Source organism: Mirounga angustirostris, unplaced genomic scaffold (assembly GCF_029215605.1).
Source record: "Mirounga angustirostris isolate CCGP_5_RB_7025 unplaced genomic scaffold, mMirAng1.0.hap1 SCAF_4, whole genome shotgun sequence".
Classification (NCBI taxonomy): Eukaryota; Metazoa; Chordata; class Mammalia; order Carnivora; family Phocidae; genus Mirounga; species Mirounga angustirostris.
The window spans coordinates 32,951,389-32,965,146 of NW_026991712.1; the positions used below are offsets into that span (position 1 = coordinate 32,951,389).

General features: G+C 44.8%; 1 protein-coding gene across 1 annotated transcript in view; it reads left to right on the plus strand.

Annotated features, from left to right (window-relative positions):
• The first annotated feature begins 5,890 nt into the window (after nucleotides 1-5,890).
• DPYS (dihydropyrimidinase) overlaps nucleotides 5,891-13,758 on the plus strand; it is a 65,541-nt gene continuing 57,673 nt past the window's right edge. The window contains exon 1 of the mRNA XM_064587999.1: nucleotides 5,891-6,473. Coding sequence (XP_064444069.1) covers nucleotides 6,210-6,473 — 264 coding nt within the window. The 5' untranslated portion in view covers nucleotides 5,891-6,209. The remainder of the gene's footprint in view (nucleotides 6,474-13,758) is intronic.

The window sequence follows — 13,758 nt, forward strand, 5'->3', positions numbered from 1 at the left end:
TGAAGATGACTTTTAGAATAGAAATAGGTAAACTCTTCTGCAGATACTCTGCAGCTCACTTTGTATTCAAATCAAAAGTCAACAAAATTCAAAAGACAGAAAAGAGATAGTGGTTGCCATGGGCCAGGGTTAGGGGCAGAGAAGACTGGCTGTAAAGGGGCACAAGGAAACTTTTGGGGATGATGGAAATACTCTCTATCTTGATTGTGGTGGTACCTACATGAAAAAAGATTGCATGAAAATTCATAGTACTATATGCCAAATGAGATGAATTTTATTCTCTGTATTTTACAATGTTTTTATTAAAAATTTTTTAAATTTTTAAAAAATTTTTTTAAAGATTTTATTTATTTATTTGAGACAGAGAGAATGAGAGAGAAAGAGAGCACATGAGAGGGGGGAGGGTCAGAGGGAGACGCAGACTCCCCGCCGAGCAGGGAGCCCGATGCGGGACTCGATCCCGGGACTCCAGGATCACGACCTGAGCCAAAAGCAGTCGCTTAACCAACTGAGCCACCCAGGCACCCCCAATTTTTTTTTAAATATAAAATACAATATTCAAACCCTATTTTGGTCTATGCAACAAAAGTCCAAATAGTATTTTTAAAATGATTTGCTCTTGCTTAAAATGGTTAAGAAACTTAGCCAAGAATCCACAGATGATAGGTGATAAGCCAGAACTCAAATCCAGATCAGCGGGGCTTCAAAGTACAAGCTGATTTATTCATTCATTCGTTCGTTCGTTCGTTCGTTCATTTTTTTTTTCTTATACTCTTTGTAATCCATGGAGCGCTTTCACTATTTCCCTAAGTATTATTATACTGCTGGAATAAGTTTTGCTAAAAACAACCAAAATAACTTGGAAACTGTGGCACATTCTGAGTGAGTTACAGGAGCAGGAGAGTTTTTGGAAGTACAGGTTAGTGCTGCCGGCAGATGGGCAGACAAAACCTCCGAGCGTAGCCCAGTGTGCCTGGGCCACCACTTGAGAAGGCAAGTGTCTTTTTGTTTAAGGGAAACGATGACAGGCACTATCACAGGCTAAATGAGGGGCCCGAAAGATACCCGGATATCTTTCTAGACCCTGGAAACTGTGGATGTTGCCTTATAGGGCAAAAGGGGCTTTGCAGATATGAAGTTGAGGATTTTGAAATGGGGAGATTATCCTGGGTTACATAGGTGGGCCCCGACTATAATCACAGTGTCTTTACAAGAGGGAGGTTAAGGAAGATCTGACACGGAAGAGAAGGCAACTGTAATCACGGAGGCAAAGATGGGAGTGACGGGGCCACAGTCAAGGAATACCGCCCCCCTCCAAAAGCTGGAGGGGGCTAGGAAGCAGATTTTCCCCTCGGAGGCCCCAGAAGGAACAGCACTGCCCATAGTTTGACTACAGTCCGGTAGAAACTGACCTGGCTCCATGACCAAAAAAGACTAAATCTGTGTTCTTTCAAGCTGCCGTGTTTGTGGTGCTTTGTTAAAGCAGCTGCAGGAAACGAAGACACACTGCTAAGAGCCCGCTTTTCTAGGGCGTGCCTACACCTGGCAGCTTCGCCTCAGAATATTTTAACAAACAAAAAACAAGCAAACAAATAAAAACCATGTAGGACCAAACTGTATAGGAGATAAGAACGTTTAGAAAGTATTTTCCTTGAAGGACACCTGGGTGGCTCAGTCGGTGAAGCGTCTGACTCTTGATTTCGGCTCAGGTTGTGAACTCAGGTCTTGATCTCAGGGTTGTGAGGTCAAGCCCTGCATTGGGCTCCCCATTTTAAAAATTAAAAAAGGTATTTTCCTTGAGTTTCTTGGACTCACATGATAACATGTCCGAAAGTTTTCCCCCAAGGCAGGTCAGCGTGGGTGTGTTGGATCTGGTCCCACGAGATTTGTTAATTTGTTACCAAAAAGTCCACTTTATAATTTTATTTACTTATTTACTTATTTTACCACTCATGACCTTGGTTACCTGAGCAAGAACACAGAATGGCTCCACCATAGAAGCATCACAGTTTAGGTGACTATGAGCAGCTTTGCCACAGCCCAATATGGGCGCTAGAGGTCTGAAGTCAGTGTCAGGGACCTAGGATTTCACTCCTGGATCCTCATTTATCCATTCATGTCACCTGAGGCCCCAGGGCAGCCAGGAGCTGAACCTGGCTTTGGAATCTGGAGTCACATAATGGGTAGATTACAGGTTCCAGAATGGCTTACCTCCAGTATTTATTGCTATGTGACCTTGGGCAAACCATTCGACCTCAAAAGCGTCATCTATTAAAGGGAAAAATAGCATTCGGTTCAAAGATGTCTTGTGGGAGTGAAGTAAAATAAGGTACGTCAAGTATTTGGCCCAGTCCCAACTTGACCTGAGTGCCTGATAACTCTTAGCTACGGATGCTGGTATTGTTATTCAGGACAGCTATCTCCCTCTACCCAGGACTGGTGCTTCAGGGAAGAGTGCCCTCTGGAGCTGTACGATGACCAGCTCTCTCTCTCTCTCTCTCTGGCCCTCCAGAGTCAGGGGACCATTCCCACCTGCCATGCATGTCCTTGCTGAACAGTGAAAAAATGTCATCCCTCCTCATCAGCACACAGACTCCAAGATCAGTCCCACCAAGCATCGTCCCCTGATGACTGTGGGTTATACACTCTGTTTGTGGCACCCTTCCCAAGCAGAGCCCCTCTGCTTCAGTGGAGGGACCAGAAATAAAATAGTCCTGAATCTCAAAGCCAAGTCCTACTCGGTCTCCAAGTCACCCACCTTGACCCGAGAAGAGTTGAACTCTAGGGCTATGCAGCGCACTCTCTGGGTGAGCTTCTGTCCCTGTTCATAGAATCATAAAACTCCAAAAGCACGGAGGGTAGGTCCTATTAACTTAACTCCATGTTTTTCAGTTGAAGAGACAGAGGCCCGGAGAGTAAATGACTCGACCAAGCTCACACCAGAAGTTGGCATCAGAGCCAGGATTAGACTCCTAATTCCAATTCCTCGTTTGATTTTTTTCTATTTTGACCTGTCCATGCTGCCTACTCCCCTCTTCGATCACTGATTCAAATATAACCTCATTACCCTGCCAGGGACTTGGATCCCAGGGTGGGACAGGGAACTGGGGTTTCCTGCAGACCCCAGCTGGGGCATGCTGTCTGGAGACACCCGGTTCTGTCCTGTTCTCTCTTTCTGAGGTGTTGCCTGCACGCCCTCACCATCCTTTCCTTCTGCCCATGAACAATGGCTTGAAACCCTCTGAGGACCCCTGGGTCCTAGAACAGGAGCGGGACAGGTTAGGAGAATACGGAAAGCAAACTCCTGGACACCAGGCTTGCTGAGGACTTAAATACCACTGGGCCTGGTGGATTTGTTTCCCGCTAAACGCAAGGCACTCAGTGAGGGAGGTCACGATTTTCTCCTCTACCTTGCTGCCCCTTTAAACCATCCATCAGGGCTGTTCTGTGATTAAGCATCAATCTTTATAAATCTTTGAGTGTCAGTTCGTCCTCTGAGGAGTGCTCTCAGACACACTTTGTTCTGTGAGTCAATCAACTAGATTCTTCCCCAGCAGGAGGAATGCAAAATGGCAGTCTTGCTTCCCACCAACATCGAGTCTCTGTCTCCCAAATCCTTGTTCACTGTAGACGTGTGGGTAAGGAGGCAGGCGAACAGGCCGAAGCCAAGAGGGGCGGGGCTATTCTGAGGACACGCTTCGTCCAAGGAGCATGTTTGCCCAGGCTCCTCCTGCCCAGTGAGCTGGTGTGGGACACCGATGTCCCACCAGAAGGGGGAATAACTCTTCCTGCGGATTAATGCTTCTCCTTAAACTTGCCCACTCTCTCTTGTGTTGCTCTCAGTGAATCTCAATGAACCACATCCTCCTGTTCTAGTGATATTCTACAAACCCCTTTTCTGATAAAAGTTTGAGTTCATGAAACGTGGGAAGTCTGTTTTGTGTTGTGCTGCAGGGCATTTCATGATATAAAGCATCTAAAATAAAGAAACTTTTGAAATCATTCACCTGGACAGTTTCAGAAAGGATGTCGCAACCGCCCTGACATCTCATCTTATTTACCTGAGGTGGTATGCTATTTGAATAGTTTGTAGGAGTTTCATTACATTTAAAATTATTCCTTTCACCTTTACACCACACCCTTTCCATAACAATCGTATAACCTTCTTGGATTTCTTGTTCCTGGCTTGACGGCCAAATCCGGAACTTGAAATAATTGAGGCTTTCTAATTTTTAATCATTTTGATGCATGTGCAATCTGAGAGCTGAGGAAATTTGGCCATACCCTGCATTCCATTATTGAAAATGCCATCCCTGAGGCTGCATGTGACCGCCTCGTCTCCAAACTCAAAGGTATCTTCCCAGCCTCTGTCAGTTTACTGTTGAAAGTGACAGAAGACCCAAAGTAAACCAGCTTCCACAAACAGAGGAAAGTCTAGAGGAGCGGACTTGAGGCATGGGTAGTTTCAGAAGCTCCAACAATGTGAGAACCCAACCTCCCTCCATCTCTCCTTCATGTCCTCTGTGTTGGCTCTGTTCACTTAACAGCCATGTTGTCTACACGGCTCCCAGAAGCCTCTTGTTTATACCCTTCCAGGTTCAAGTCCAGCAGGAAGGAACAAACTCCCCATCTACTCCATCTAACAAAAGTCTTAGAATCTGCTCTCATTGGGACACGTGCCCATCCCTGAACCCATCACTGTGAGGGCTTCCTGGTGGGTGGAGGATTTCCCGCCAAAGAAACTCTAGTGACTGTTATCAGAATAAGGACAAGAATAGGGGCTGGAACAGCAGATGTCTACCACACTCTCCAATCCTTCTATAGCATTCGATCCTGGTGCCCTTCTTGAAATTCTGTATTGTTGTCTTCCCCCCCACACAATGCTTTCTTATCCCCCTTCTCTCTGACTGCCCCTCTTCTGTTTTCTCTTCCTCCTCCTCCCCTGTAGGGTGTGGGGTGGTCCACGGTTGTTTAGCTTTATCAGACTTGACTTGCCATCACCTCCCCAACCGTTTACATACTCTGTTCCCACGACCTAGAATGCCATTCCTCTTCCCACCCCTCATCTCTTTATGTCCGTGCCCTCTATGTCCTGATTCAAATATCTCTTTGTGAATCTTCTATATCTGATTTTCTTCAAGACAAAATCCACTCTCCCTTTCCTCTAAACTCTTATCTTTATCCTCTCTCAAAGGTAGAATTTTCTGTTTTATATATTCGTCATATATTGAATGTCTATGTGTGTCACCATTGGCTCTTGGCTCCTTGAGGACAAGAATGTCATTTATCTTTATCGCTTACCCCTCTAACACACCCCCATCCAGCCCCAATGGTCAGTCCTTACAAAGCCAGTATTTGTTAAATAAGTTTATATGGTATTTCCCATTTTACTAAGGTGCATTCACATCCATCACCATATCTGCTTCTCAAAGCAAGTCTGGAAGGGGAGAACAAGTATTATCAGAGTCTTATGTATGAGAAAACTGAGGACTCAAGACAGTGAAAGATTTAACTGAAGATCCCTAAGCCAGTTTTGTGAAAAACCTGAGGAAAAGCCTAGATCTTTAGAGTTACATTACCAGCTATTTTCCATGAAAACCTTGCTGGTCTGTATTGCATCATTACAATCTGGAGAATAGTTGATATCAAACCGCTTTACTTCCAAATAGATTAAATACTTCACTCTGAACTTTCACTCTGTGCCTGCCAATTACTCGGATTGTGTGGTGATGATTCACTCCTCATACAAAGAATATTTTTACAAGGAAATCCCGATCAAGTGGTTCTTTCCGGCGTGGGTATTATCACTGTTGCTGCAGGTGTTGCTCTGTGTGTGTGTGTGTGTGTGTGTGTCTTGGGACAGACAGTTCATCCTCAAGGGTAGGGATACAGGTGGATTTCTTTCCCCCCAAGTGCCTTTTCTTATAAAGGAAAACAGACGTGTAAAACTCCAGCAAGACGTTCCCGTCGGAGGACTCGGACCCCTAGGCTGGGCGCGACGGGACCCCGGCGTGGGAGCGGCGCGGGGCCGGCCTGTCCCCGCCTGCCAGCGTGAGCCCAGCCCTCCCGGGGTGGAGTCCGCCCTCGCGGCCAGTCGGGACGCCGGCCCGGGCGCCGGGCTCCGCGCTCGCCCGCGCTTCGGAGCCGGAGCCGCGGGTGCCGACCGTCCTCGGGGACCTGAAGGAGCCGCCCCCCCCGCCCCCCGCACCATGGCGGCGCCGTCGCGGCTCCTGATCCGCGGGGGACGCGTGGTCAACGACGACCTCTCGCAGGTGGCCGACGTGCTGGTGGAGGACGGCGTGGTGCGGGCGCTCGGGCGCCACCTGCTGCCGCCCGGGGGCGCGCCCGCCGGCCTGCGGGTCCTCGATGCCGCCGGCAAGCTCGTGCTGCCCGGCGGCATCGACACGCACACGCACATGCAGTTCCCCTTCATGGGCGCGCGGTCCGCGGACGACTTCCACCAGGGCACCAAGGTACCCGCGCCGCCGCGCCCTCCAGCCCCGGGCGCCCCGCCGAGCCCCGGGGCCTCCCGCCGCTGCCGCCGCGCGGAGGGGCGGGGGGGGGGGCGGGGGGCGGCGGAGCGAGCCCGGCCGCAGCGACCGACGGCTGGGGAGCCCGGCTTGCCTTTCCCCGCGCGCGCCCTTCTTCTAGGCGCCCCTTCTCGCGGCCCCCAGCCCGGCTCTGGCCGAGCCAGACGCCCTCCACTCCTCCCTCTGGGTAATTGGACACGTGTAAGGCAACCTGTCCCCCCTCACCCTCATTTCTCTGCACTCTATACCCCCACACTCCCCTCCCCACCGTCACTGGTATTCTGTGGAAGCCCACACGTCTTTCATAATATCTGTAGAATCTTTTCGTTTGGGGGCACTCCCAGCCATTTTCTCCCTATGTTCCATCCCCAGCCAAAACCAGATGAAAAATCCATTCACCCAGTAGTTAGTGCCCTGACTTCAAGTTCACAGCGTGCGCTGGGTCGTGGTAAGTCTGGGCGGGCTGGAAGCCCACCACGTCCACAATCTTTGCCTCCAGCCCACCCCCCCCACCCCCAGCCCCCGGGTAGAAAAGACACAGCCCTGACAAGAATTTAGAAGAGAAATATTCCAGAATGGTCTCCCAGCACTCACACTGGCCCCAAGGCAACCTGGCCCCATCTCTTCTTAACCGGCTTGCCCTGGGGACGTCAAATAGGGATCTGATTCTTGCTGCTTGAGCCGAGGCAGCCTGGCTGATGGTGCAGGAGTTTGAGATCACCAAACCCAGGTGAGAGAGGCTTGGGTTTCTCTAGACACAAAGGCCTAGAGATTGTGGTCCTTGAAAAGAACCGTAAACGTTTCTCCAAAGCTCCTGAAAACAAGATCTGGAGTTGAACTGGGCGGCCTTACAGCTACATACAGTTAAAACCCCGCTCAGCACTTCTGCTAAGCCCAGCCCTCACCCTTCTTGAGGCTTGCGTTTTGGGGCTGCAAGGAGAAAAATGGTTCTTTCCAGAATGAAAGTATTGATATGCTTAAGGCCTAAACCCTTGTGTGGGAAACAGATCAGGTTACTTAGTTGTGCAGGCTTTCAGAGCAGTTTGGAGGATAGTTCATTTACCTTACTAACTTCTCTCAAATAGTTTTATTTTCTTCACACACACCCCTCCACATTTCTCAGTCATCTATGATTGAGTAGAATGTTTAATAGAAAAAAGAACCATTTGACCCAGAGAGAAGGGTCTGGGGCTTGCTGCTCACATCAAGATTTGGAAAGCTTACTCCTAGTTACTAATTATTAACCTTCACCATCAGGGCAGTGGTCGAAGTCTTTTTATAGGACATATCATTATCTGTTGTGAACATTGAATATTCATTTTGCCGTTTTGTTAAAAAGTAAAATTTCTTAAAATTTAATGAACTTAGTTTTTACATTTTAAATAAAATTTTTAGATATAAAAGCAATACATGATGGTACAAAATTGGAAAAAAAAATATTACCCATAATCTCTTAACTCCATGACAACTGTTTGGATGTATTTCTTTTATGCTTTCTGATATGCTTTATTTTACATAATTGAGACCATATTATGCATGTATGTATGTGTGTGTATACCTGTATATAAAATTTTGTAACCTGTTGTTTTCAGTTACAGTAGACACACTTCCTGTTATCATAGGCTCATCATTAACAAAATGCTTTGCTGAGGGCGCCTGGGTGGCTCAGATGGTTAAGCGTCTGCCTTCGGCTCAGGTCATGATCCTGGAGTCCCGGGGATCGAGTCCCACATCGGACTCCCTGCTCAGCAGGGAGTCTGCTTCTCCCTCTGACCCTCCTCCCTCTCCTGCTCTCTGTCTCTCATTCTCTCTCTCTCAAATAAATAAATAAAATCTTAAAAGAAAAAAAAATGCTTTGCTGGTGGCGGGGCACTCCGTTGACACCTCCGTGTACCAGGTGCAAAGCTATTCCTTCTGGCCATCAGTTGCCAGGCCCACTAGCATCATTTCCCCTCGGCATCTCCCTTTTTCTTATCAGGGTTCTACAGATGCAGCCTGGAAGTGGGGTTGGAATGCTCTGGAGGAGGAACATTCCTTCCCTTTCTCAAGATTATCTGTGCATGCCCCAAGGCCCTGAAAGTTGGTTCTTAGTCTTCTAGCTATTGTTCTCTGGCCATTCAGGGATGCCTAGCATGGAGAGATTTACAATTCTATAGTGAGAAGGCAGGTCTTTGAAGCATATCCTAGTATTATAGTCATCAGCATTTGAAAGAACTTATCCACCGGCTGATTCTCTAGGTATTTCCATACTTAAAGGTTGTCGACTCATGAGCTTAGGATCTTAATTAAATAGAATGGTCTTAATTAAACAATATAGTCAGAGATGTTAAGGTCAAAGATTTAGCAGAGGCTAAATTCATGTTGAACGTTAAACAGTACTCACAAAGACACTAAGTTACAGAAGTCTACTTCAATACTGGTTGGATCCCAGGAGATAACCTCTCCGGCACCCAGAAACAGAGGAGACTCCATGAAAAGATCTAGATGGGTAAATATAGATAAACATGAGCATTCAAGTATTGGCCTGAGTTCTGAAAGGAGAGCGTTATGGAGTCATCTTGTCCTCTTTTATAGTCTTCACAATAATTCCCAAGGCAATGTTGGTAGAGTTTCTAGTTCCCGGAAATAGAAACAAAGAAGTCTTTTGTAGATGCTGATTGTGCTGTATATTGCACTTGAAAACATCTTATTAATAAGGTTAAAGTACCATTTATTTTATCCAGCACTCACTGGGTGCTAGACACTGGGCTAAGCTGTTCATCTGCCAACACTCTCAGGGGGCCTTATCTCTTTTTGCAGTTGAACAAACTGAGGTCACTTGCCTAAGGTCACACACCAGTAAGTGACCAAGTGGCTCTTCAAATTCCTTACAGCCTGCCATTGCTAGAGCTCTTACCTACTAGGCTCTCTTCCTTTCTGAAACTATTGGGAAAACGTGTGATGTTTAGATTTGTCTGAGTGACAGGTGATGGTATGAAAACGCTGGGTGAGTTGCAAAATCGAGCAGAGTCATCCGTAAGAAATAAAGTAGCCCTTCACCTTCCCAAAGCTAGAGGCAGTTAAGGTTATTAAAATAAATACACGTCTCAGGCATTAGGTTTGTGAGGCATTTGTACTGCATTGATGGGCACATCATCTCTAAGGACACAGAAATGGGTACGTCACATACAGAAAGCTATAGAGGAAAATGATACATGATGCTTTCAGGAGATGGGCTCTAAACGTTTGCTTTCTGCATGCCCCAGGCTGATCATTTATAACATCTGACACATAGAAAGGATAGGGTTTGTGGTATTCTATTTATTGATCACCAGATTGTGATGTGGCCCAGTTTAAAAAATGAAATATAGGTCTACCAAAGGTTATATATTTTGTAAATCTAATTTATGGCAGAGGTTGGGTTAAAGCCTATAATTGATTTACTTAATTACAGGTAAAAGCTTTCTATCTGATGTAACTAATAGAAATAATGTTCTGCTTTAAAGAAATCATATTTCATCTTGTTGGTCTATACTAGAAGTACAGTCGTCTTCCAATAATTCAATATCCATGAGGAAAAACAATGGGATTTTTTATTCAAATGGAAATTGTGAATTAAAGTTGAAGAAATTATGACTTTGCTTTTACTACATCCTGTGATAAGAGAGTAAATTACAAAAGCTCGGCTAGTTTTCAAATATATATTTATTAATATTCAGAATATATGCAGCTTGGAGTAGGTAGACTCACATTAAAAATCTGGCAGGATCAGTAGCTGGCGGAAGGATCTTTTTTTTTTTTTTTAATTGGGAAAACACGCAGCACACTTTTTTGTGTGTAGGACAAAAAGTCTTCAAAATTATCAAGAAAGGAAATTATACTTTGCTCTGGAACTTTTTGGTAAAGTGCCATCAAGATGATTACTTATAATAAGGCATTGGAAGGTATGTGATTAAGCATGCATTTCTGGTGTATTTATAGAATTTCTTCACCTTGTAGGAGAACTGCTTCAGAAAACTTGGTCGCCAGCCAAATCCCTCTTTCTGTTGCTTGCCGGAGTGGGCTGGGCTTCAGAGGCTGTGTGGGCTGACTGTGTGACCTTGGGCAAGTCACTTCTCTCAGGGTTGTTAACATTATCTTGTCTCTATAATGATGCATCGGTTAGAAGAGCAACTTCATTTAAAAAAAAAATGTTGGAAGTAACTGAGACAATATATATTATTCCTTATCCAGACCTATAGGAAAATGCTGAAGCATTATAATTGCTCAATATATATTAGTTTCCTTTAAAAAAAAAAAAGAAAATATAGTTGAGTGTAAAGAAAATAATATTTAAATCACCTATAATTTTAACATTTTGCTTCCTGTATCTTCACGCTTTTCTTTTGGGGGGCATATAAACATTTTTTAAAAAGATTTTATTTATTTATTTGACAGAGAGAGAGACAGCGAGAGAGGGAACACAAGCAGGGGGAGTGGGAGAGAGAGAAGCAGGCTTCCCGCGGAGCAGGGAGCCCGATGCTGGGCTCGATCCCAGAATCCTGGGACCATGACCTGAGCTGAAGGCAGATGCTTAACGACTGAGCCACCCAGGCACCCCCATATAAACATTTTCTACTAAATTTGGCATACTCTTCAGAGACAGCCGTGTTCATCAGACATTTGTCTGGGACCTTGACTATCACTGGAGAACATGATTTCCATGGCCCTTTTATCCTCACAGGGCTGAGTCTCAGGACTTTCTCTCTAGTCTTGGTGTCTCTGTGCGTCAGGCTTCTATTTCTGCCTGTCTGAGGAACCTGGATGTCCCACAAGCACTTTGAACTCAGCGTGTTCCAAACCAAATTCATCCTTTCTTTCCAATGCACCACCCATTTTTCATCCTGTTTCACCAACTGTTAATAGCGCCCCTCCCATCTTCTCAGTGCTGGACATTTTGGTGGTTTCCAGGGGGTTTTTTTGCTTGTGTAACAATGTTGGAACAGAAAGCATCACACGGATTCTTGAAAATTGACCTAGAAATCACCCCTCAGAATGAAATGACTGGACCAAAGAGTATTGGATCGGTCTTAAAGGAGTTTAATACATATATTCAGATTGCTCTTCAGTTTGTGCTCCCATGAGCAATATATTATAATCCTCATTTCACTGAATCCTAGCTAATTGTAGCTACTGCCTTAAAAAAAATCAATGCCAATTTAATTGGAAAAACGTAGAATTTCTTAATGTTTTTAAACAAGCATTTCTTTCATTGCTGGTGAAGCTGAGCTTTGAACGTCCTCGTTGTGCTAATAGTTTGCCTGTTGCAGCTCTAAGAGTTTATAATTCTATGATTTCCTTGAGTAGCTCTTTACTGATTACAGAGTTAATCTTTGCACTAATCAGAGGAAGAAAAAAAAAATCTCCAAGATTAATTTGAAACAACTTGATGTTAAATAGGGCCCTACTGAGGATGTTGTATGTTAGGGATTCTTTCATTGAACTTTACAGAATCTAGGATGTCTTCTTTCAGTTTGCATACTTGAGTTCTCTATGCTTTTCAGTTCCACTGCTTGTTTCCGCCCTCATTTGCCTGGACCAGGTGTTTTTAATGTCCAACAAAGGTAGTATAGAAATCAAGGTTTTCATGATGCTACTGTCCGGAAGAAAAAAGTTTTCCTATAACCTCTTAGGTTTAGTTACTGAGGCATGCAAATTAATTGACAAAAGACAGATTAACAAGAGAAAGGACAGGTCTTTAAATTTCACACACCTGCGAGTTCACCGAAAAATGTGACTCAAGAGGCAATTAAAATTTGGGGTTTATATGCCACCTTAACAGGGTAAAGGAAGGGATAGAAGGGCACGTATGGGAAAATAAATGACTTCTTAATAAGAGAAGAGGGGGAGTAGAAAGGGCACTTATGGGGAAAAAATGACTTTTAGGAAAGACATGAGCTCTTAAGAGAAGAGGTGGGAGACATGAGAGTTTGTGACAAGGTCTCTTGAGGCCTGGTACAGGTTTCTAGTCTCAGGTGTTAAGAGTCAATCTTCCCTGGTGGTGAAACTTCCTAGAAGGGGATTTATTACAGTTGAATTCTTTTGGGCGGCTTTGCTTTTAGGCAGATAAGGGAGTTCTCACACACACACACACACACACACACACACCTATTCTTTTTTTTTCTTTTAAAGATTTTATTTATTTATTTGAGAGAGAGAGACTGAGAGAGAGAGAGCATGAGAGGGGGGAGGGTCGGGAGGGCAGGGGGAGAAGCAGACCCCCTACTGAGCAGGGAGCCCGATGCGGGACTCGATCCCGGGACTCCAGGATCATGACCTGAGCCGAAGGCAGTCGCTTAACCGACTGAGCCACCCAGGCGCCCCCACACCCCTATTCTTAAATACCTTCAGCTCAAAATGATTTCTATGTTGCAGTGGCATGCTGTGGACCTTGTCACTGCCATCCAATACGGAATGATCCGAAACTAAGGATTTTTCAAGTCGATGGTTAGGTGCAATTATTTCAGTCAACCAATATTTTTGGTAACCCACTAAGTGGCAGGCATTGTGTTTGGGCTTGTAGAGATGAAAACCATGGTGGTCTTTGTTACCAATAGCAAACAGACTAGAGCTACATGGGGCTCTAATTTATGTTGGCCTTAATAATGAATTATATACAGTAGCCTTTTGGACTTGTGGGCTTAACTTTGATGATTGTGACTATTTTTGAGTGAAAACTTAAGGTCTGGCATTTTCCCCTTTGCAAGGTCCCCTGTCCTAATGGCATCACAAGCTATGTTTCTGAGCAAATTATTTAGCTGAGAAGTGAGCAACTACCCAGAGTCTACTGCTCACTTCCACTTTGTGTGCTTCCTATCACATGTCAAGTAACAAATTGAGGGAGGACTCTTCAATTCTTCAGTTATGTTTTATTGCATCTAACAGAGAAGCTGTTATCATGGTGGTCATGAACCCTGAGAATCTGTTCACACATAAAAACAAAGACCTTAAAAGTTAGTTTAAAGTAAGACAAAGTGTAATCTTTGAAAAAAAAACAAACAAAAAAATCATTTGAGGCAAATATGGATTCCAATCTGTTGTATTAACAATCCTGGTTAACACTGACTAGGTGATAGGCTTTGGACAAAACTGAGGGTTTAGCTTTCATAGGTGCTTAGAGTATACATTCCACATTAACATTTTCCTAGAAGGAAACAGGAAATTACATGGCCAGGGCTAGCAGTATTTTTAAGAAATGAAATGTCACATT